The 24,808-nt window shown below is 43.1% G+C and overlaps 1 protein-coding gene across 3 annotated transcripts in view; it reads right to left on the bottom strand.

Annotated features, from left to right (window-relative positions):
- Positions 1 to 405: 405 nt before the first annotated feature.
- Positions 406 to 24,808, bottom strand: part of zeb2a (zinc finger E-box binding homeobox 2a) — a 46,167-nt gene continuing 21,764 nt past the window's right edge. For 2 of the 3 annotated variants that reach the window (XM_053496686.1, XM_053496688.1), the window contains exons 3-10: positions 12,963 to 13,142; positions 9,912 to 9,980; positions 8,456 to 8,650; positions 8,028 to 8,242; positions 6,509 to 6,617; positions 4,361 to 6,330; positions 3,908 to 4,088; positions 406 to 2,527 (exon numbers count right to left, since the gene is read on the bottom strand). In XM_053496686.1, coding sequence (XP_053352661.1) covers positions 1,923 to 2,527; positions 3,908 to 4,088; positions 4,361 to 6,330; positions 6,509 to 6,617; positions 8,028 to 8,242; positions 8,456 to 8,650; positions 9,912 to 9,980; positions 12,963 to 13,142 — 3,524 coding nt within the window. In that variant the 3' untranslated portion in view covers positions 406 to 1,922. The remainder of the gene's footprint in view (positions 2,528 to 3,907; positions 4,089 to 4,360; positions 6,331 to 6,508; positions 6,618 to 8,027; positions 8,243 to 8,455; positions 8,651 to 9,911; positions 9,981 to 12,962; positions 13,143 to 24,808) is intronic. The other variant, XM_053496687.1, reaches the window with a different exon arrangement.

Raw genomic sequence — 24,808 nt, 5'->3', positions numbered from 1 at the left:
ACGGAAACCTCCATGTATACAGCTAAACTTCTTCACCTTAACGTGCTGAATGAGAAACATTGTGTTGGAAATCACATTTTGGCTAAAGTCTTTTCTTCGGCTGAGATGAGGCAAATATGCAGTTGCTTAAGACTATGCATGTTATTTAAGACTAAACATGACATAATTCCCAGGGAAAATCTTGGATTTCTTTTTAGACTACTTAAATTGTATATACTTCATTTAAAAAAAGTTAATGTTCCTTTTAATTAATTAATTTGTAATATATGAAAATAAATTATAGTTACTTTCCTTATTATTGTTATGAAGGTTACTGTAATTAATAATTCTAATTGTTCATGTGGAAAAACAATACTACAAGACATAAAGCATTTTCATTCTCATGACACAGGCATGACACAGGCATTGAAAATTAAATTGGGCTACGTTTATTCGAGCAAGGTCATTTCCAAGAGAAAATACAAATCAAAAAAATTAAATTAGAATTCAACAGACATTTCAAGAATCCCATTGACCACAGACAACCTTCATCTCTTTAGCTAAAAAGAAAAACAGATGAATAAAGTGGAATTTTTTTTTTCTTCTCAGTCAAAAATACAGTGTTTTCACAATATCGTATCAAAAATTCCCAAATTGTAGAATCTCCTTCATCAGGTACATTAAGTAAGTAGAACAATGACTCGTTCTAGATACAATAAATGCTCTCTTCATGTAAAATTTGCTCCGATATTCACTTGTCAGGATCCATTTTACTAAAATATATCTATAACGAGGAACTATAATACTGTACACTACAGTATGAAATAAATATAATTAGGAAATATAAAATGAGTCACATAAATAAAATGGTAGTTTAAAATAAAAATAATTGGATTTTGTATTGAACAAAAGAAAATGGTAATACTGACAGATGGTCTTGGAAAAAAAAATACAGAAAATTGCACAAACAATATGTAAACTAGGAGGTCTAGCTATACTAACACTGATGAAGGTAATTCAAAAAAGAAGGTCGATGTTTAATTACTTTTTCACTTCCCATGTAATACTTAAGCAGGTGCATGGAGGACACACATTAACTCCACGGTACACTTTACAAGGTTGGCACTTGCAGAAAACACGGGTGAAAGGGTTTGCATATAAGGCTTTTCTCTAACGAAAAATATGCAACAGGGGTGCTTGACAAAGCCTCACAATAAGGAGCCTTCGTCATCACTGCCGTCTTTAGTCCCTCTTTTTAAGACTTTGTAATTTTCTTTAGAACCATACAGGTATTATTTAGATAAAGATGCTTCATAAAAAAGCCATAATGTGATCCAAAATAAACATGTGGCAGGTCAGGAAAGAAAAGGTAAAAACAAGATTATCACAGTAAGTGATAGACAAAAGATAACACTGACACGCTACTGCGACTTCAAGCGCAGTATATGTACATATAGGCAATGCTTACTCTTTTCTAAAATTTTTTTTTTTTGTACAATTATTATTTAATGTAGTAACTCATCAGAGTGCAATTCGAGGCTTGTGCTGTGACCACAATAAAAACACAGGGGTTATGGAAATAAGCACCACACAGCCTTCACATTCCACTCTGTACACTTGTGAAACATTTCCGTTGGTTCTCTTATTATAACGTGGATCATCATCACGTTTGTTTTTGCATAATGTAACCTCTCAACCTGTCCCACCCAGTCCGATGCCTTTTTTGTTTAGTTTTTTTTTTGGACCATGGACCATGCCAGCCCGAGTTCTGTTCTTTATGTCTCAGAGTACAATAATGAATAATCAAGACATGGCAGTGTGGTCACAAAAGTAAATCTGGCTCAAAGTCCCTCAATGCGAGGGAAGGAGCAAACAGTACAAGCAAAAGACATTTAAAAAGAAAAAAAAACAAAAAACAACAAGCTTAATCCAAATCGCAGTAGTTAATCAGCATCCTCATTCTCGCCCTCGCCATCTGTCTTGCTCTCCGCCTTCCTCTCCTCCGAGCTCTCATCTTCCGTTCCTCCCGATGCATCGTTCTCTTTCTCATCTTTTGCCATACCGTCCAGGCTTTGGCTCTCCAACCTATCCTCCTCCGTTTCCATTTCCTCCACCTCCCTGAACATTGCCTCTCGTCTGTCCGTCACTTCCGGGTACACCTTCTCTGCCTCCCTAGCCCTGTCCTCTGTGCCATCTCTCAAGATGGTACTTCCTTTCATCATGTCCTCGCCATGCTCTTCTGGATCGGGAAATCTCAGTGGCGCAAGTCCCTTTAGGTAAGCGTGGTGCATCAGCAGCTCCGTGGGCTCCAGTAGGCTACCGTTCTCATGGCTCTCTTGCTTGGCAGCCTCACGTTCCTCAGCCTCCCTCTTGCAGTAGGAGTAGCGGTGGTTCATGTGCTGCGAATACGAGCCGGAGTGCGAGAAGCGCTTGCCGCACTTGTCACACTGATAGGGCTTCTCGCCCGAGTGCAGGCGCGAGTGCTCGATTAGATGGTGCTTGTGCTTGAAGGCCTTCTTGCAGATCTGGCACTGGTGAGGCCGTTTTCCTGCAGACACATAAGAAAAGAGACAAACCAGCTGGTTAGTGTGGTATCACAGCAAAGCAAACCTTACAGTAAATTAGTGTTTCTCAGGTGTTGCTGTGTGGGAGATAGTAAAACTTGTGTCAGTGTGCTACAGTTAAATCCAAAATTTGATGCTATAGAATGCAACAAACCAACGATACATTTCGAATTTGGCCCATTTGATTTTATTAACAAACCCTCCTTTGTAAGACTGACTAGTAAGTGCATGCCAAAAAAAACAACAACAAAAAAAAACACAAATTGGTTTGACTGTGAATACACAACAGGGTTTATTTTTGATTTTATGCCATACACAGGAGAAGGAGTCAAGAGGGAAGCCATGATCCTGACGAGCTATTCTGAGGTTGTACGTGACCTCGCTGAATGCAGCCAAGGAGATCAGGTGATTATCACAGCATACCGCACAAGGTGAAATCGAGGCAGTCAGCATCCTTGATGGAGCGTGCTTTTTATGACATCATGTCTCCAGATTATAAAATGCTTAGGTCAGACAGCTCCCTCATAAAACTGCAATCGGGCCGAGGGAGGTAGGGACTTCCCCGCTACTGTATTCATTCACCGAGTCCTTTGGCAGGAGCTGCCGTGACTCTTGAAAACATGAAAATACAGTCTAATCGATGGCGAAGCGCTCCGCATTTTTATTGGTAACACCTTTTACACTTACGCACACACATCCCACGCACACATTCGCTGTCATCTTTAAACACGTGTAGCGTATTCTTGGCCACGGATATCATTGGAATGCCTGCAGCACCTTCCATAGCTGCCGTGCTTGAGCTGACCCCCCCACACACACACCCACCTTCCCTCATCAAGTTCAAAAATAAACGAGAGAGCAGATTCCCCGCCCTGCATTCCTGCGGAGGAATGTGAATGAGGTATGATGCAAGCCTGTGAAAGAGAGGAGTCCCCCAAGAGCGGAGGTCACTGTGTGGCATCGAAATGCCACACACACTTGTATGCACCTGGCTTACCGTGAAACACTAGCATGATTTGTAAACTCTGTACACGACAGGCTTCCATCTCTTTAAATGATCGCTACAAAGGTAATAGGATCGAATGAAATCTCTTGAATGTCTGCTGCTTACCACAGGAAAAAAATATATGATTTAAGGCACGTGAGCTAAATCAAACGCAATAACGGATGAACTAAAACCCTGTCATAAGAAATCAAACATTTTATTGGTGGTCATGGTTTAAAACGGACAAATAAATAAACAACAGAAAACAAGATAAAAAATGGGGGTATAAAAGAAGGCAAATGATGTAAGAAAGGAGAAAAAAAAGAGATAACTTGGGGTGAGGGTAAAAAAAAAAAAGAATTTTCTAAATGTGATATACCTGTGTGCTCATATTTGTGTCTTAGGAGGGAACTGGTCTTCTGGAATGTTTTGTCGCACAAGTCACACGCGTACATACCACTTTCAGTCTTCTTAATCTTCTTCCGGGCAAGCAGCAACTCACTGTCTGTCAGGTCCTCCAGCCCTGACAAATAGTCCCCTGTGCTGTCCAGCAGCTCCCCCTGAGAGAAAGACAGATTTAAGACTTTTAGCACAAAACTCCACACCTGCCGCCTTAAGAGCGACGATGTCTGTTCTATCCCGGGCTTGGGAAGAGCTTCTCTCCTAAATCTTTGTAAGACCCCCCAAAAAAGGCAACCTGCGGTATTTTCAACATGATAGTGTAATGCAGAAATTAGTGTTATTATAGTAGATGTTATTTCATAATTTGAAGCTTTAAATTACCAGCATAAATTATCCTAGCAAACCATTGCGATGTCTGAGTCTAATTTACCTGGAAGCCTGTTTTCCGCTGGTATTTCCGTCGCTGTTGCATTTCAGCAAAGGTGGTCGCTCCTGCCGCGTAAGTGTAAGCCATGTGTGGGAGGAAGCTCATAGGATCAAGTCCTGGGTAAGGCCTTAGTCCTGGGATGCTGGCCTGTGCTGGGGACATGAAAGTCGATGGAGGGAATGCTCCATGAGGTGGTAGAGGGGTATAAATAGGAGCGCCACTGAAGGGATTGATTCCAAAGATCGGGCTGGAACTTTTATCGAGCTGGTTTTCGTTGCCTATGCTGTTCAAGCAATTGAACTCCTTCTTGATGTGAGCTAAGTCCAAAGGTTCTGTTCCTTGTTCTCTTACAGCATGGTCACTATCTATGTTGAAACCATTTGGCTTAGGCTTTCTGTCAGATTTGGAGAGATGTTTTGGTAGTGACAGGTCCAGAGGTTCACCATGGGCATCCTCAGAGGTGAGACTTGTAGGAGTATAGGAGCTGCTGTGAGAGTGTTTTGAAGATGTTGAGGAAAGATTCAGAGGTGAGGGGGTCTCACCCCTCAAGTGGTCCACTGAGTCAACTGTTTTTTCATTTGTGTGTCTTATGCTTGGTAAATGGTGATGTTTGGATAGCCGATGCCCGTTTTCACCATTGGTAGTACCTTGGAGTTCTGCTGTTGATTCACTATACTGGCCAATGGAAGCAGGTGATCTTGCAAGTGCTGATTCTCTTGCTAAACTATGATTGCTGTCTCCACTGCCCCATTCAGGAGGTGGAGATCTTTTCCTGGACATGCCATGGAGAGACTGAGCTTTCCACTGAATAAACCACTCCTTTACAAACTCTTGAGGAAGCCCAACTGCAATGGAGATCTTTCTCAGTTCTTCTGAGCTGGGCTCGGTATTCATGGCAAAGTAAGCTTTCAGTACTGACAAGTGATCTTTGAATGGATTGATTGGGCTTGTTGTATTTCTATCCGGCATAGAAGAGGACACAACAGTACTTTGCTGCTCTATGCTAGACATGCCTCTACGGATAACAGGTAAGCTTTCATTAGGTTTCAGAACTGCCTTGATCTCTTCGTTCATCTTGCAAAGATAGCGCTCATGCTGGTGCAAGGGAATAGGGCCATTGAATGACTCCTTGCAGTATTGGCATGAGAATGATGTGTACTGGCCATCCCTCTCCTGGGCCTTCTCATCTGAAATAGTACCAATTACATGACTGGACCTCTCTTTCTTAATGTCAAGAACCCTTTTTTCTGTGTCTTCAGTTAGTCTCTGTGGGGAAGTTTTGGCGTCACTGACCTTCTCCAATGCGTAGTCAATAAGGCTTTTGTTTGGACTGGTGTGCCCAACCCCATGAAACCCTGTCTGGGAGGCCAGAGCCAGCTTGTGCTCTTCCATCTGCGAGCCCAGATCCTTCATGTAAGCCCTCAACTTGGTGGTCTCTTCGGAGTTGGTGTCCAACTTCTGCCGGCACACAGTGTTGTCGACAATCTGGAGGACCCGCTGAACCTTAGTTAGGTTACTGCTCAAGCCTGGGTAGCCTAATCCATGTGACTCCAGCCTCATAGCCAAGTGATGCAAAGGGTTCTGTGGTGAACTGTGCGTCCCCAGGGGGCTTCCCCCACGGCCAGTACCATTTAGAAAAGCCCCAGGTCCTCCAAATTCTGGTGGTGAAGCCATCATGAGACGGCATTCATTGAAGTCCAAGGGCTCAGCCTTTATATCAGGGTGGGATAATGGGTCCTGGAGACCAGTGCACCTGCTGTTTTCCAGTTTGTTTCTTAGCTGAGCCAAGGCAGGGCTGCCTGGCGATGAAGCGGCAGAGTTTGGAGATGAGCCAGACTTGGTGCCGACCCCATGTCGTACCCGTCCATTTATAGAGATGAGGCCAATGCACTTCTTGCTACTAATGTGTGAACTGTAAGAGCCAGAGTGAGAGAAGCGCTTCTTACAGTTGGAGCACTCGTATGGCTTCTCACCTGCGAAGAAAAACATAAGAAGTAATTAAAACAGGTTCTGCATCCAACAGGCACAGTCTTCATTAGATTTAGCTATTAGGTACATTTCAAATGTATTATCATAAAATCAATGGTCATCAAATATCTATTTCAAGACCACACGATATGATTTGATGACCACTGACAACTGACTACTTACCACTGTGTATGCGGAGGTGCTCCTTTAGATGGTGCTTGTATTTGAAGGCTTTCCCACACTCTGTGCATTTGAACTTGCGGTTTCCGGCCCCTTCGTTCAGCACCGGAGGCTACAGGGGGGGAAAATGGTCGAGAGATAAGTACATAAGGAAAATCATTATTTTAGGGAGAACAAGATTAATTGGTTTAATCATAATTCATTTTGTTACTAGACTTAAGCAGTAGAGCGGGAGCTAAATTTCAGCTAATCTTCTGACTCAAAGTTAAAAGTGAGTACTTTTTACTGAATTTAAAATTAAAATGTGGGCAGGACCTTAATGCACAAGCAAAACAACAGTACTCACAACTGCACCCCACTCACAGATACAAAGGTCTGTGAAAAACATGTGGGAGTCTAGGAGTGTGTATTCGATGGGTAAAACGTGCACATTGCACAAAACATGCGTCTCCAAAAGTTCAACGTTAGTGGGAGAGAATAGCTCAAATGACTGTACTATGGGAATTTCAATTTAATGTATAACATATGCACAAAAATGTAGACACGAATGTATACACGATGCAAAAAAACAAATGCAAGTCAAGGTAAACTTGTGAATTAACAGTTGGAAACGGTCATGGAGTGAATAAACAAAAGTTTTAATGTAATTTAGGGATTAGGGTAGGAAAGATATCTGGGGGGGGGAAGCCATCTGGACATGTTTAAGTAAGTCTGGAAAGGTGTGTGCATGTGTATGGGAAAAATCGAAAGATATTAAAACTGAGAAGAAGGCAAGGTGGGTACAGGTACTTCACACAGTTCTTGTGCTAGTTCGGAGCTTCGAAGTTTGCCGTAAAATATTACGTTTCAATTTGGTTAAATGCTCAAGATGTTATTATACAAATAAAAGGTCACCCCAGCCTTTTTCGTTGTTTTTTTTTTTTTTTTGCTTGTTTTTTTTTTAAAACCAGCTCATATAACTGCTTTTCAGTCACACGGGTCTCTCGCTGGCCTGAAACCAGTGAGAAAGACCGAAACGAATGTCAGTGCTGGGTGCATGTTTGGAGTTTGATTCCACTCCAACAGCAGCTGAGGCAGAATGTCTATAGAACTCAATGTGCTAAAACATCCCACACATGCCTTACCGTGGGCAGACGACCGTGCACAGCTGTGGCTCCGGTGTGAGAGATCTGCATTTTAAGGAGGCTCCAGAGAAACATGCTTATGTCAAGTATGCGTATTGTAGCAAATGGAGACCCTATATTGCAAGGTGATTCTGAAAGTGTCTTTTGGTGTCCATTACATGTAAATGTAAATAATTTTATATTCCTTATTTGTTTAGAACTTCCCTTTACCGTTTTATTTCATACACTGTATAATTCTTTACGTTTTGTAATAGATGAGATGAAGAATGGCTGCACTCCTTCAATCATCACTTTTTACTTCATTTAAGGGGTTAAACCAGGCTGAGATATAAACCGAGGCAGTATGGAATAGTAAAGAAATTGATTCATTTTCTAAGTGGTGTGACTTTTGGACTCACCTGTTCCCTAGAGGGCCTGTGGGTGGCCATATGGCGGTCCAGCTGTGTGCGGTAGGCGAAAGTGTCATTGCATTGCTGGCAAGGGAAGCTCTCTTCGTTCTTCTCATGCCGGTACTTGATGTGCTCCTTGAGAGCGGTCAGCCGCTTGTAGCCGCGGTCGCAGTAGGGGCAGGTCAACAGTTGGGCGAAGTCATCTGGCGTCCTGAGTGTCAGATCTGTCCAAACATGTGAGATCAGTAAATGGTAAAAAAAAAGGTTGGTTCTGATGTGCTACATGTTTGCATATTTTCCGGATAGAGAGAGAGATCCTGAATTTGCTATGATTGTAAGATATCGTCCTCTATAACATCTATTTATGAATGAATCTTGAAGAAAATTATTTGTGCCTCTGATAAAGCCACTCAGGACTTGCATTCAAATGCACTCACCATTCTCGTTGTCGTCCTGCCCGTTAGCCTCTGGAGTGCTCAGCCTCGTGCTCTCCTCCGGGTCTTCGGGGTAAATGATGGCCGTGTCCCCTCGTTGCAGGTACTCGGCGATGCTGGCAGGACATCCCTCGTTGTCCTCCAACTTCCTCTTGGTGAAGAACCTCTCCAGCTCTGCAGTGGCATCAATACCCTTAACTGCACACAGGAAGTGTGTGTGTGTTGGGGGGGGGGAGAAAAAATAACAAATGGACCCATTGGTTAAGGTTGCTTGTCACTGGAAAAGCCCCAGCTGGACATTAAGAAAGCAGCTGCTCTAAATGTGATGTAGTGGAGGACAAACCATTAGGAAGCCTTTAAAGGTGGAAGTATTTATTTAAGTTACAGTGTAATGGCCACTTCAAAGACGAATAGGAGCCAGCGTGATCATCGAGCACTCTTAAAGCGTCCTCTCGCATGTTGGGAAAGGCTTTAAACATTCGCAGCATTGTGGGTAATTGGTTTACGTGGCAATTAGGCTCACTTGGGTAACTGATCTCACTTTGCACAGCCCATTGTATACTTAAAAATCAGACTCCAAATCTAATAACGAGCCATGCGTTATGTTTAATTGCACAAACCCAGGCGTTTTACGATAAACAACAAGCAATAGCAATGATTACCAGTGAAAGATAAGAAGGCATTAAAAAGACCAAAAGTGTGATGTTTAGAAGACATGCACACATTTTTACATCCTAGAGGTCGACGAGACCAACGGTAGTAATAAATAGTGAGAAATATTTTAACAAATAGGACACAGAGAAAAGAAAAAAAAGTTACGGAAAGTGTCCTGGACCCATTAAATTCTCTTTAACAGTGAGCTATGACACAGGGACCTAAGAGAAGGCAAATGAAAATTTTATTGTCTCGTTGTAACCCAATTGGAAAGTACATGGACAGAACAAATCTGATTTCATCCCAAACTCGATTTGGTGGCAAAATGTGATTTGCACTGCACTCCTGCTCAACTTACAAATGTTTACTTTCCATCTCTGACTAACACACACACACACACATGAAGCGACATCATCTCAAATGCCTCGGTGCGAGCCCGTGAGCGGACGTTTCTGATACACAGGAGACTGTGACTAGTCTAGACCCTTCGGCTAACCTAAACTAACGTTTAAATCCGTAATCAATAGGAAATAAAATGACGACTCGGATCTAATTTTCCTAAGTGGCGCAGTGAAAGTGTTTCGCTTCCATGCCGCGCTTAGGGGAGAAGAAGAAGAAGAAGAAGAAAAAAAAAAGATCTTTTTTGCTTCATGCAATGCACAGAAAGTAATAAGGATGGAAACGATCTATGTGCCAGGAATGAGGGGAAAAAAAAAACATTCTGGATTTAAAAATAACTCAGAACTAACGAGGCAGTGGCACAAACTGACAGTGCGTTTAGATGAAATCAGTAATGTGGGCTCACCTGTACCGTTTCCAGCTCCGTGGATGGACACGTCAGGGCTCAGAGGATTGTATTCATCTTTTCTCTCTTCTGGAGAGAAAGACAGAGAGAAAGAAAGAGAATATTAGCAAATGTTGGCCTTAAGACAAACCACAAAGTAGAGCAGCCAAAAGAAAGACCACAGTGCATGAATCAACAGCATTAAATGTGCTCGCACCAGTCTGCTGGACTCCTTCGTAAACCCCTAAGATGTTCTTTCTTTTTTTTTTTCTCTCTCTCTCTCTCTCTCTTCAATACCTTTTTTTTTCTCATCCTGTGATGACAATTTAACAAGACAAACAACAATACACTGTGTTCGGCGAAAGGAACACAGGAAAAGGAAAGGCTTGTGGTTTACTTTGCCTCTTTTGTGAATGGGCAGCACAAGTGCTCGACTCACAGCGTAAAAAAGCAACTCAAGGTATTTCTCACAAGAGAGGAGTGCTTTTGGCAAATCTTGCTCATATATACAGTACTGCACTTATTTTGTGGTGTATTATGGTGTTCCTCCTGCCCTGGCTCATGTGACCTCTTACCGGCAGTCACAAGTATCAGAAGCTTCCCCTTCAAAAGGAGGATATAGAGCACCTCTAACCACAATAAGGAAAACAAGAAGACTCCATAATAACATGCGCTTACACGGACACACGCACACGCGCACACACACACACACACACACGCACGCGCACGCGCACCTCCCCGGCAATAGTGCTGTTTAATTTCTGAACTGCTCACAAGTTTCCTTCCTATTATCTGAGTACGACACCCGAAACTCCTTTTTAAAAAAAGAAACGAATATTAATCTCACTTCTCCCCTCTTTGAAAGATTTCAATCTTTTTTTTGTATTTGTGACATTTCAAAGCAAAAAAAAAAAAAAAAAAAAACAGCACCTCTGTGAGCCTTAAACAAAAGCTTTTAACTAACTAAAACAAAAGTCGCTTGCTTGTTTCTTGGGGGTTTGCGCTAGAGAAACCCTGGTTAGTGAAACGCTCTTCTTCTCCTGCGCCGTATAGATAAATATTGTCCGTTGGCCTGGAGTTGGTGCGGGTCTTCCCCTGAGCTCACTCAAATGAACAGTAGATTGCTCTTTCTGTGATGTCTGCTTCCTAAGCTTCTCCATGAGGGTACTTTAATAATAATATGAAAAATAATAACAATAATAATAATAATGATGATCTGAACATGATGAGGAGCATCATCATTGTCACCATCATCGTCAGTGAGGGCTTTTTCGAAAAAACCCGAGAACTAATACTTAACTTTATCGTTTCCTCGAGAGACAAAATCACCACAATATCGGCGGCTCAGTTCTGCTTGTGGTCGTTGCAGTTCATTTTTTCAACAAAGTATCTGTGCGATGTCAAGTTTCGTCCCATGCTGGTCTCTCTTGTGGTGTGAGAAATGTGCCAACAGTTTTTTTTTTTTTTTTTTTTTTGTAATGGTGTTGATGCTACTGAGTTATTTAGGGGAAACTACATTAACATAAATTAGCATGCTACTGTAAGGCCACCGAAAACTGATTGCATAGCAAACAATGCTCATCTCCTATGCAGCGAGATCTGGCACATTGTTATTTCTAGATACCAAGAAGCTAAATGTGGATGAGGAAAACCCGGTGCATAAACGCTGAGCTGCTGTTTTACTGGCAAACATACTGTGAAAAAGAGGAAGCTCGAGCCCGGGTAGAGCTGCACATGATGATTCATGCAACACTCAAAGCTGTCACATTTACCAGCGTGAACACCGCTAGCATACAGGATGCCTTCTAACGCCGTGCCACCAGGCCTATCATTTAGAAACATGGTCACCTGACTTAGCATTTCGAAAGCTACTCCTAAAAAAAGGCATTTTTGGCTATATGCTTGTCCTTGCACTTGCTGCTCATTAGGATGCCGGAGTGTACATGACATTCGGTAATCCAATCGCGTTAGTCAACCACTCGAGATAACCAAGAGGCCTGTTTTTACAGGAAAGGATTTCTGTACTAGCAGCACCACGCTTCTGCTGAGTTCAAGATTCACTGTAGCAGCACACACTCCACACTATGGCCCAGTCATTAGGCAAGACTGATCACTGGAGGTTGGGTGGAGAAAAGAAAAGCCTCTGCGTGACCTGGTTAGGTTCTCCCTCCACTCCGTAACTGTCAGCACGAGCCAAGGAACTGTGAAGCCATTATGCATGTAAATGGATATCATAATATCATAATGCTAAAAATTTCATTTTAGGCTCTTAATGAGGCTTCGGTCATGGCAGGCCTGTGTTAAATAATGTCTCTCAGATCCTAATTAAAAGAATTTGTCTTTCGAGCTTTGCTAGCATGAGCCTTGTCATTTAAGATGATCGCTTTTGAAACAGAAAGAGACAGAGAGAAAGAGAGAGAGAGAGGGGGATGGAAAGAAGATTTGAAGAAAGAGACAAAAGAAGAGCTGTGTAGGAGTGGAGATGATGCATAAGGTCAGGTGTAACTAACTTCTAAAGGAGATGACTAAGAGATGAGTTTTAACTCCACGCAAGTCAGCGCCTGTTTCTACAACTCGTAGTTTATCTGATGGCATGACGAGATAATTAGGAGAAAATAAATGAATTAATAAATTAATAAATAAATTGGGGTGAAAACATTGTGAGTTATTGATTTATTTGAAATAAACCATCTTTATATTATATACCGTGATATTATAGCAATTATGATTTAAATAGTTGTTAGGACACCAAGCTGATTCTTAAGCGTTAAGTGAAATTTTATTTAATTTTTGTTGGTATTTTGGTTCCTCCACGTGTCATCCGGCACATCGGGTAATCGATACGCCCCACCCTGGAGATATATATCTGTTGTCTCTTTGGCAATTACTTAAGGGATCAGTTTACCAGCACGATGCCCGACTGACATTTATACCTTACGAGCAATTTGGGAACGCCAATTAGCCTAACCTGCATGTCTTTTTCTTCTGTCGGAGGAAACCGGAGTAACCACTAAGCCATACTTGCTACAAAATCAAAAAGAGATCAGGGGTTAGAGTAGGTTATGCTCTCACCTGCACCGTTGAGATCCGTGTGTTGCCAGATGTCACGGCTCTCCACGTCATCCTCCTCTTCTCCCCTGCACGAAAGGAGGGCATGTGCCACTCGGGGCGACGGCTCCAGGCTGGGAACGCCGACCGGGCTTCCCTCTCCCTCCGAACCTTGTAGTCTGTCCTCTTCATCGGAGCTCAGCACTGCAGATAAATAGACAGACAGACAGAAACCTAATGAGTTTTATCACCAATAGTATATCATTTTTACAATGAGCTCACTCTACTTGGTCAGACGCCCCCGTTCAGAAGGGACAACAAAGCCAGGGACAGAATCGATGAGTATTCCCGTACGCACCAAATCAGTGCATGATCAATTTGACAGTATGACTAGTTAGGGATTCTGAGTCGGCCAGCAAAACTAAAGTCAAAGAGGTTTGTGGGGAAAAAGTTTATTACCTTTATTACTATGTTTTACATAGATGAGTCGCTAGAAACATACTGGATGACATCCCAGGACACAAAAAAAAAGCAAAACAACGGAATACATGTCATACTCAGATTGTAGTCTATGAGCTATAACACCTAAGTGAGTATCCAAAATAATAAATATTACAAAATATGTAAAAAAATATATTTTTTTTAAAGCGGTCATGAGTGAAATGTGAGGTGTTGTAGTACAAATGGACATGACTTCATGGGAAGCTTTCTCTACCGCGATCTTTCTCCGTCCTCGGCAGCACCTTATCAGCCCCGGCACTCTGCCAAGCCCGGCCGGAGTTAGTGGGAAATGGCTCTAATGGCCAAATCTGAGACCTAATTGCTGATGTTTGTCTCGTCCTCGTACAACACAAGGCTTCAAAAACAACTCTCTCTCTCTCTCTCTCTCCTCCTCAGCCCTGTTTATTTTCCCAGCTCCCTTCATCCCGCAGCCTACCTCCTAATCTGTCCGCAGGACCCCATTCATTTAACTAAACAGCAGTGACCTGGGTTTCTTTTTTCTCCCTCTCGCAGGTTCCCAGGCGGAAAAAAGACGGCCTGTACCTCTAAGGACTCGCTTGGGAAAAGGGTGGTGGGGGGAGAGGGAGGAAGATTAGCCAGCACGTAGCCGATCATAATATGATCTTTGTGTGATTGGCGGCGGCCACATTTGCCAGGGCCGGGACAACTGCGCAACAGGTGCACATTAAAAAGGGGAGCGAGGGATGGGCGCAAAAACGCGCCGGCCGCTGGCTGAATACCAAAAGAGAGGGGAGAGGTGGAATAGAGAGCGAGCGAGCGAGAGAGAGAGAGAGAGAGAATGAGAGGAAGGAGGAGGTGGGGGTTTAGGAGGGGCGTGGGACAAAAAAGATTTTTTAGTAAGAGGTGTGACCGGTGGGATTATTTAGGAGAGAGAGTATTTAGGAGAGTGGGGGTAAAGACATCCCAAGTCCTCTCGCCGCTCTAATGAAAGCGAGAAAGGGAGGCTTTAAGGGAGTAATGGAAAGTAAGACATAAGTAGCTCTGTGTGTGGTCTGGATATACCTTGTACATATTGCAACTTTATCTCGCTTGCTCTCTTTTCAACAACGTCCAAGACATCACGAGCTCACACACCCCTCTCCTCGGGTTTCCTAATAGCTCTAAGACTCCCATTTGTTACACGCGGTCCCAAGTTCCATAAAATAAGTTAGCGACGCCTCAAAGGCTGGAGAAGTAAGAGTAGTCCGAGAGGAAAGAAACAGAGGGGGGAAGGAGGGCTGGGAAGGAAAGGCCCGAAAGAATGAATCCAGAGGTCAGGGAGCTGAATATCATTAATGGGCAACTGCTGAGCTGTTGGAGTTTAAGGGGAACTGTGACACAAGCCCACACAAAATCCTAAACCAGCCATTAGCTCCTCTCTCTCTCTCTCTCTCTCTCTCTCGCTCTCTTTCACCACTCTCATTCACCAGACCAGGTTTTTTTTTTTGTTGTTTTTTTAAGGCAAAAGCTAGTTACAGAGACGGCACATTTCAAATTATATAGCATGAATGCATGAGTACAAGGAGAGTGTGTGTGTGTGTGTGTGTGTGTGTGTGTGTCTTTTCGCATTAAAGCGAAAAGAGTGGCTCCATGGCTCTAATTTCTTTCTGATTACACCAGCCGACTCTTTCTGAACGAGGGAAATGTTTAGGTTTGAAGAATGGCTTCAGGAAGAGAAATATTTTGACCGGCGTCAAATCAAATACACTTCGCTGGGAGAGAGAGAGAGAGAATGTGTGTGTGTGTGTGTAGCCATGACCACGTGCACAAGGCACAAAAAGCACTCAACACAAAAGCAATCCATCACACTGTTTACCTCGGAGGTCAAACGAGTCTGGTGGCATGGCAGATGGGAATATAAGTGTGTGTGTGTGTGTGTGTGAGAGAGAGAGAGAGAGAGAGAGAGACAGACTTTTTAATGAAGCAGTAAGTGAGAAAATTAACACTCAGACAAACAGCCAGAATGTCCAAAGACTTTTCTCTTCTCCAATATGACTAGAGGAATATATGAATCTAATAATAAGAGCTGCCAATGAGTTACGCCCGTTTAACGTTTGCCCCGCCCATCGAGCGAGCCCATTGGCTGCCGCATCCGTCCCGCTATCCTGCCAGCTGTCCTGCCTTGTAATGTCTGCAGTGAACGGCCCATTGTGCTCACCCCAGAGACAAAGAGGCCACCTCTCTCTCTCTCTCTCTATCTTCTCTCTGTCATTTTTTTCCCCGCAAAAGCCCCACCTATCATCTTATCTGTCCTCCCTCCCTCCCTCAATCCCTCCCACCCTGTCCTCACCCTGTCTCATTCTCTGAAATGTCCCCGAGGTCTAAGAAAGTTATCAAGTGTTTAAGAGTTTAAAACGCAGATGATCACATAGATCTCCAAAGATCAGATTTAAAGACTTCATATCTAAACAAAAAATACCTTGTGTCTCTCCGGTGTCTCTTTATTATGGTGTCGCTCCATAGGACTGAGACTCCACAGTCTGTGTGTGTGTGTGTGTGTGTGTGTGTTTGCGCGTGTGTGCGCTCGTTCCATACTTCCCAGCTGTTTACCCTTCCGACAGGTGTGTGTGTGTGTGTGTGTGTGTGTGTGTGTTTCTCAGCATTCCCCATGTCCCTCCATGTAAGAGCTCCATCCTTAACGCCCTCGCCGATGATCCTGAGATCAATTTCGAACCCGAATGACATCATCGGCCCGCGCGCGGCTCCGATCAAATCCAAATGCGCACGCATTCTAGGGAGGAAAGATCAAACACACCGCCGGCGCGAGCTCTGAGGGGGTCATTCCCACTCCAACGGGCAAAGATCACGTTACACCTCCTTCGAAGGTCATCCGGACATTATCCATCTCATCATCATCATCATCTTCCTCCTCTCGCTGCCTTCCTATCTCGCTGTCCATCAATCAAATCCGATCTCCGAACGCTGGCTTAAAAAGCGATGAGCGCTTGATCCGTATCAAACGGCAGCCAGGTATGTCTCTCCTCTTCTCCCCTCGTCCGCTACGGTAATGAAAGCAGCCTGCACAGGCAGTGGAAAATAACCGCTCTCTCTCTCTCTCTCTCTCTCTCCTGTGCATCACCTGAGCGAGGGAGAGAAAGGCGGGGGGAAGTGAACCAACTAGGTGAGACAGCGGTGCGTTTGAAAAAAAAAAAAAAGAAAGAAGAAGAGGAAGACAGGAGGGGAAAAAAGTCGCTGCCTAGCGGCTAGAGTCTGGAAATGATAAATCAAATCAGGGAGCTGAAAGAAGATAGATGAAGTGATGGTGCGGAGAGAGCGATGAGACACACGAAGCTCTCTATATAAGAGGAGCTCAGGATGTGGAGTGAAAAAGTTTTGACACCTTTATTGTTGCCACTGTTGTTAAGTGTTCAGGTCTCACATCTAGAGGTTGATGCTGGCGAATCTTTCATTGTTGGACTGTTAAGCCCTGATCCACTACAATACAGCCTCTATTACAGACACACACATTTTTGCTGCACAACAAACGAAAGAATAAAAAAAAAAATTTTTTTATTAGTTCTCTGTTTGATTCCTCGATAAGACCTGCCTCGAGTGATTTAGGAGCGGATCCGAGGTGAGCTAGAGAGCCACTGGTTGTTTTAAGGCCAGGCCGGCTGAGAGGTCAGCGAGCGACCCAAAGAGAGAGAGGGAAAGAGAGGGAGAGGGGCAGCTTTTGTGCTGTCCACAATCTTCAGTGCAAACTCAACAATGCGTGAACCATTACGGAGAACCTGGATGAAGGCGCAGGGGGATGGAGGGGGACGGAGAAAGTGTGTGTGTGTGTGTGTGTGTGTGCAATTGAAAACCTACAACACTGTGCAACTATGCACACACACACACACACACAATAAATATATATATATATATATATGTGTGTGTATTTATATTTGCTATCAGTGTGTGTGTGTAAGGGGTTTGCCATGCTCCTCAGGCCCTGCAGTGAGGAGGCAACAGTAGCTCGCCCCCTAATTGAATTAAATTCCCATTTGTCTACTGTAGGACCCCAATGCAACAGGCTGGGGAAGAAGAAAAAAGAAAAAGGGGAGGAGAGATAGACAGAGGAAGGGAGACAGAGAGAGAGAGAGGGATAGGGGCTCCTAAATTCGCTCATGCCGCCAGACGGCCCACCTTACCTCCCCCCCCTCCCGCTCGCAGACCCACCATCTGTGCCCACCGCATGCACATGTTACCCCTCGCTCTCTCGACAACTGTTCTGGGCCTCCACCAGCCTCAGTGTGTGGATTTGTGCGTGTGGATTTGTGTATTAGTGTGTGTGTGTGTGTGTGTGTGTGTGTGTGTTCTCTATGGCCTAGGGAGAAATACACAATGGCTTGCTACTGCGAGAATCAGAGAAAGCAGAAAGATGAGAAGGGGAAAAAGGAAGAAAAAAAAACACGCTACAGTGAGGAAAATTAGGAAATAGGTTCCTGTGAGTTTCTTGCGGAGGGAAAATGAACGAAAGAATCAAATGCCTGGTTAAGCGGCTACATCTCTGTCCTTAATTGCATGATTATATGCTTTAGTGGATTCCGGAACGAAGCATTTTTATTTTCCTTTTCTTGATTTTGCTATGAATGATTGAATGAATGAAAGACAAAGACAAGATAAAAAATGTAAAGTATATTGAAGAGCCCTGTACTGCATATACAAGGAATGTGGGTATTACAGTATACTTTCTGATTTTATCAGTTGTATGATAAGAGTGTGTGTGATCAGATCTGTGAATTAAAGTTAGATTGAGATTTTCTTATTCAAAAGGATTAAAATTTTTGTTTTCGTGGTTTTTGTTTGTTTTTAAATAGAAAAACTTTAAACATATCCAACATACTGCACCAGGTGAGAGTAAAACTAGGAAGCAGAGTGTAGGCAGATGATCTCATGAATTAGCGTTTCTTTTTTTTTTCTTTCTTTTTTTTTTTCCAAGAGGGAGTTAATATGGGTCAATTAATATGCAAATCTCCCGGCAGATGCTCGGTGGCTCTCAGCGTGCGATCAGTCCTGTCGGTCACTGGCTGTTCAAACAGTTTCACCACTAAAGCAACACCAGGTTCCCCTCACTGTCGCAAAGCCGCACGAACCCTTCCTCTTTTTCTTCCCACTTAACCAAAACTGCTTGATCGTCTCGATGTAAAATCGCTTCTTCTTCTTCTTGTTCTTCTTCTTCTTTTTTTAACTTCAAAAAATAGCTTCAAAACTTCTCCGTTGTCAATTTTTACATCCTTTCCTGTCTTTACTCACTTATGAAAATCTTTGAAAAAATGGAACTTGAAACAAACAACAACAAAAAAATAATAAAAAAAAAAAACGAAGAATAAATAAAACCAAGCTTGAAAGCAGAGCGAAAGGCAGAAATGTAAGCTAAAAGGAAGCAGCTCGGGCTGTGTCGAGATTAGGTTTCTCCCTCTGTGCCGCTGCCAGAGGTGCTTGTTGGGTATTTTCTATCAGCTAACAGCTACATGTGGGCCAAGTCAGGCACCTCGGAGTGGGATCTAAATGGAGGTTTGTGAGCAGAAGACAGGTTGTTCATGAAATATTCATGCTAGGAATAGTACTTTCCATCCATGCATCCGTCCGTCCAATCGGCTCTTCGTCTTTCCATCCCTCTCTCCATCCATCCATCCATCCATCCATCGACAACCCACCCACACCCACACCTCTTCCTCTCCTCTAATCTTCCCCTCCTCTCCTTCTGCCCTGAGAGTAAACGCATGGCCGCATGAACCTGAGCTCTGTGGGAACATGCCAAAAAAAAATGGAAATAAAAAAATGAAGAAGTTCAATCTACGCCTTCGGGCGTTGTGTTGAGCACGCAAAACATTTTATTTATTTATTTATTTATTTATTTATTTTCATTTGTAACGTTTTACACTTCGGCACTTCACTTCGCAGGGCTCTCCCGAGGTGCCTCGGAAATAGTCGTGTTTTTAATAATCGCCGCGAATAACGACGGTCGAGCGAGAGAAAGACAGAGGGAGAGAGAGAGAGAGAGAGAGAGAGAGACTGAGCTCTCGGCCATGTGATGAGAGGAAAATGATGTTCACTGGTTTTGGGTTGGGCAGCAAGTGCCTCAATTATAGATATCCAACTCCATAGATGACGCACAGGAGAGAGGAAAAAACTGAGACGAGAGCTTCGCCCAAGCCATAGAGCTGTCTGGGTTGTTTTTTTTTTTTTTTCTCCCATGCTTTTTAAACACCACCTTTTATTCATCTCCTCTTTAGAAGTCATTAGGGCTTGATTTGCCTCTGTCTTTAATAGCACTGACGAAAAAAATAATAGAGAAAGCAGGACGCCCAGAACGCACGCACGGCTCGGACGTGCAACTGTCAGGTACACACCCTGTTAGCTTTCCATCATCTCTACAGCATCCTCAATAACATCAATAACACTCTGCTTCAAATGGCTCCCAGTAGGGCACGAATGAGTGTGTGTGTGTGTGTGTGTGTGTGCAAACATACTGTATATCAGTATTAACACATCCTCATGTATCAATATTAATGCAAACGTGTCTGACTGGTTATGATCCGTATTATGTTATATTACCTCCCTTTGACTGCTGTGTGTGTGTGTGTGTGTGTGGGTAGTGTCATGGTAAGAGGAGGGGGGAAAAAGGGCCCAGCTTTAAGCACATGCAAATTCGAAGGCGTGTAATCAGGGCAAAATTAATTTCGCTGCCGCTGATTAGAAGCATTAATTAATCCGTCGGAGGTGCAGACCTAATCTGAGGTCGCATTACACCTCCTGTAAGATTAATTAGGACGTTACAATAACATACGGCGCTGCCGGTGCAGATTAGAGTAAGCCCTGTTTCTTTGAGCCGAATTACTTTAACAATTAGGGAAGTCGTCCGGTGGTCGCCTGGAAGACTGCAGTGATTCATGTTTAAATAATTTTACACCTGATCTGTTTTATGGTCATTTTCCTCGTACTGGTTTATCGAGTCCGATTCCTCCAAACACACGTGAAGGCATACGTTTGTGATGCTTTGGGAAATGTGGACTTTTTAAGCAACAACTCCTCCAGTTACCAGCTGGCAGTGTAGGTGGAAGCCTTCTAAAGAGGTCACTTTGTGTGTTGGTGTGCATGTGTGTGTGTGTGTGTGTGTGTGTGCGCGCGCGCGTGTGAGTGAATGGGGACATCCCACCAAAGAGAAACAGAGCCCCCTTCAATCAGAGCAGCTCTTTGTGATGTTAATAAGGAAGTAAAACACATCTGTTCACCACTCCCTCCCACACACATCCTCGCCGGCGCATACACTTGCGTCCGCAGCAACGTCACCTGAATAGCATCCCCTGCCAGGTAATGCACAAGAGAAGGCCTCTGTTCTGGCCTTTATGTTCCCTTCCTGCCACCCCTACGACCTCGAGTCCTGCCCTTTGCCCATAAAACCACAGGGGGGGAAATGAACCCGGAGTGCATCAGGGTTCTCTATTGCGTCCTTTTTTTTTTCTCACTGCGAAGCTGTTAAAGCAGATGAGACTTCAGCTGTTGTCTAAGTAGAGACGATGGAAAACTACCCTTCATTAAAATTCAACTGACTGTTTTATAAAGGCATCTTTTAAGGTAACCCACTTCACTCTAAACAGATGCCGTATACATCTGGAAGCATGCATTTTATTTATTAATAGCTTTGTTATTAGCGAGAGACTGGAACATCTGGAGGAGATCTCTGCCTCACTGCAGGAGGGAGAGAATTAAAAGGACGCCAGAGAGTGAGAAAGTGAGTGAGTGTGTGTTTGTGTGTGTGTGTGTGTGCGTGTGTGTTACTGTTTACAGGAACACACCTGGGGTAAGGCAAGGTGATAATTAGCTAAAGTGGATAATTAGAATGTAGATTACTGTAATCAAAAGGTACTTTAGCGCTTACAGCTGACTCCCCGCGCTCTTTTAGCAATCTTCAGAACCGGAGTGTATTCACACACACTCTCACTCCTTTACAAACCTGTACGAGTTAAAATAAAGTATGTTGCTCTCTGTAATAAACATTTTGAATGGTGAATTTCATACGTTATTTTCGTGATTAAACACACACGCACACACACACACACACGAGGCAACCAGCATATTCTTGGCACAGGGAATATTACAATTCAGACTTTACAAGGGGATAGAGTAAATATTGAAGAGGCCATTGTTCCTTCACTTCCTCCACTCTCGGAGGAGGACTCATCCCTTGCTGCCTCATGGGAGCACGCGCCGATCACATTAGCGGCTCGAACGGAAGTCGTATTCATTCATTCGGAGCTAAGCGCTCTCCCTGAACAAGGGAAGGCCTACTGTTGGTTTAAAACCGAAGCTTTCTGTACTTGGGGATTATCAGGAAACAGGACTGGGAGTGGCAGAGAGACTATACTGGTTTCTACTAGTCTATACCGTAGGGTTACAATCCGACTGCCGGAATGAATGTGCATCTTCGATCTTGCGAGGAAACTCTACATGAAGTACATTTTTAACAAAAACTTTCACCTGATCAGGATAAAAAAGCTGGTATACAGTAAGTCCCCTACATATGAACATTCAAGTCCCAAGATATGAACATGTATTGGCGCATACTCAATGGTGGAAGTTAGATCACATGTCACGCACCTTGTCACGCTCTTTAAACATAAATCGGTTAAGCATCGGCACGATTCTAAGGAATAAGCAGAAGATCATGGAACAGGTTAGTTTTACACTGTGTACTGTATAGCCAATTGTGTTAATATCCTAGTACAGTACATAGACAATATTTGTTGAACTTACGAACAAATTGGAAATTGTTTGTATGTCGAGGACCTACGATATATACAGTATATATACTGTATGTATATATAAAAGACATTAATCAAACAGAGAATCAACTTTTTTTTCTTTTTTTAGCGTGTATGCTTATATTTCTTTCACTACCCGCTCATTTTTTGTGATCATTTCTGCTGCTCGTGTAAACATTTGCCGCTGCTATATTTTTTGGAGACAAAGGACAAAAAATAACACGAGGTCTGAGCATAGGTCATCTTAAACTAGTGGAGCTCTGACCGTCTCCGAGAATGCCATGGAAAGAGAAACCTAGACCGATTGCCAAAAAAAAATGTTTTCTGAAAACACAAAAAGCCTGTGAAACTGTCTGTTTTAGGGAGCGTTGCCATCAGTGCACGTGCCAAGAAAAACCTACTGTCTCGAAACATACTATTTAAACAATAGTCAAGGGCCTGTGGTTCACATCCTCCCTGAGGTTGCCTTCTCCATTTTTAAGCCCTCGATTGCAAGGCTGTTAGCTCGACGCTTTATTTAAAAGTTCACCTATGTGCTAATTTTTGTTCAAAATAGAAACTAATAATAATAAGGAAAGATCAAACAGGAATATGACCTGACACATTCGAAGCCACTGTAGGAAAAAAAAAAACAGTTTTTTTGCATGTTAACAAGCAGGTTGTTGTTGTTTTTTCTCCTTTCGCTGTTATCAAGTTGTCTGTTATCAGCCCAGGAGGGGAATAAGGTGTGACGGGCCATGGAAGACAAGTTCCCCTTTCAGAAGTGTGAGCACTGTGACCGTGTCTGAGCAGCATGTACACAGGAGGAACTTAATCAGGCTTCAACACCTTGACACTGGCGCTTCTCAGGCGTTAACCGTAACGTCAATTGCAACAGACACACCTCTCAGACGTCTTCTATTCATACCCTCTCTCTTTTTTTTTTTTTTTAGCACTAACACTGGGTCATATTATTTGACAGAATAAACTACTTTAAAATTCCCATTGAGATTATTTTCCTTCTTCGCTCCTTTTCGAAACGCCTCGCACATACACACCCACACACATCGCTCGGCCGGATTTTTGTCTATGTTAATCAGATATTTTCCATTACCATCGAACACATTGAGAAAGAATGTACCATCTGACCAAGACGCTGTGTCACCTGATTTGCACTTCCTCCATACTAAAGGAGATGCAGAAGGGAAGTGGGCAGTTAATAGGGTTATTATTGTCTATTAACATAGAGCTGCTTTGATTCAAAATTACTCCCTTAATGCTCCAAAACCACGTCGTTAAACATCATGCCGCTGTCTAAAGGTTTTGTTTGTCATACCATACATATAGAAATGCATATATAAATTTAAATAGTATTAATAATAATAATAATAATAATAATAATAATAATAATAATGTAATTATTTTCTACCTTAGTAGTTAACACCCTTATGCTTTGTCTAAGCTTTGTCTGTTCTTGTTTTGGCTTTCAAGGCCAAGCCACTTGAAACCATTCATAAAGCATGTTTAACATTATCTACAGCATCAATGCATTTCCATTATCCAGTCTCAAGTCCTATTTTTTTTTTTGTACTTGAAATCTGCCTGAAATCTTTAACACTCAGTTTTCACCTTAAAGAAAATAATCGCAACATACGTTTCGCTCTACAATCGTACCGCTGTACACGGGGACCTCGTTGAAACCCAGCCAAGACCGTTGCATTCCAGGCATTTCATTAGAATATACTGTGAAATAAACATTGCCACACTGACCCAAACAACAACATAACTACACACATACCGCGCAGATTCCATCACACCACAAAGCATTTGCTGCGTTTGTTTTCCTACGCGTTACACAAGCCGGTGCGAGATTTAAGCAGAGAGTAAATGGCGAGGGAGAACGATGTGTGAGAGACAACGCGGTGCGAGGAAACAAGATGAAAGGCAAACACACAGCACGAGAGAACGCAGCACGAGAGACGGGCGACGTGATAAGGGAGGACACACCGAGAGAACATGTTAAATAGGAGCATGGTAGAAGAGAACATGATGAGGAAAAAGTGACGGAAAACAGGACGGAGGAGACGGAGCGAGAGAACATAGAAGAAGAGGAAATGCTGGAGGAGAACATGATATAGGGGAAAATCGTGATGGAGTACATGATATGGACGAACGTGTGATTGAACACAACACAAGAGAACATGCTGTGGGAGGTATAGAAGAAAAAATATGAGCGAGAACATTAAGGGGAAACAATGCAGGAGAACATAAAACATAGGTGAGGGAGAACAGGGTATAGGAGAACGCCATGAATGAGAAAGCCATAACAGAGAACACAAGAGATGCTTTACGGGAGAAAACCTCAGAAAAGAACGTTCTCAGATAGACCCTTTATAAGAGTGAATGAGGGCATGATACAGGCGATGAAGACAAGAAAGAACATCTTGTGGAAGGAAAGTGTAAGGGAGAAAAGGATATAAAAGAATACACTCAATAAGAGAGAACCCTTTAAAGGAGAACGTGATATAGGAGAACATCATGCATGAGAAAGCCATAAGACAGAACACAAGAAAGAGGGTGCTTTAAGCGTGAATAAAGGAGAGGGAGAACATGACACAGGCGATCACAGCGACCACAGTG

The sequence above is a fragment of the Clarias gariepinus genome, chromosome 5, assembly GCF_024256425.1.
Source record: "Clarias gariepinus isolate MV-2021 ecotype Netherlands chromosome 5, CGAR_prim_01v2, whole genome shotgun sequence".
In the NCBI taxonomy this organism is placed as follows: domain Eukaryota; kingdom Metazoa; phylum Chordata; class Actinopteri; order Siluriformes; family Clariidae; genus Clarias; species Clarias gariepinus.
The sequence above is the reverse complement of the archived record's forward strand: the minus strand, read 5'-3'. Positions and strand labels throughout refer to the sequence as shown.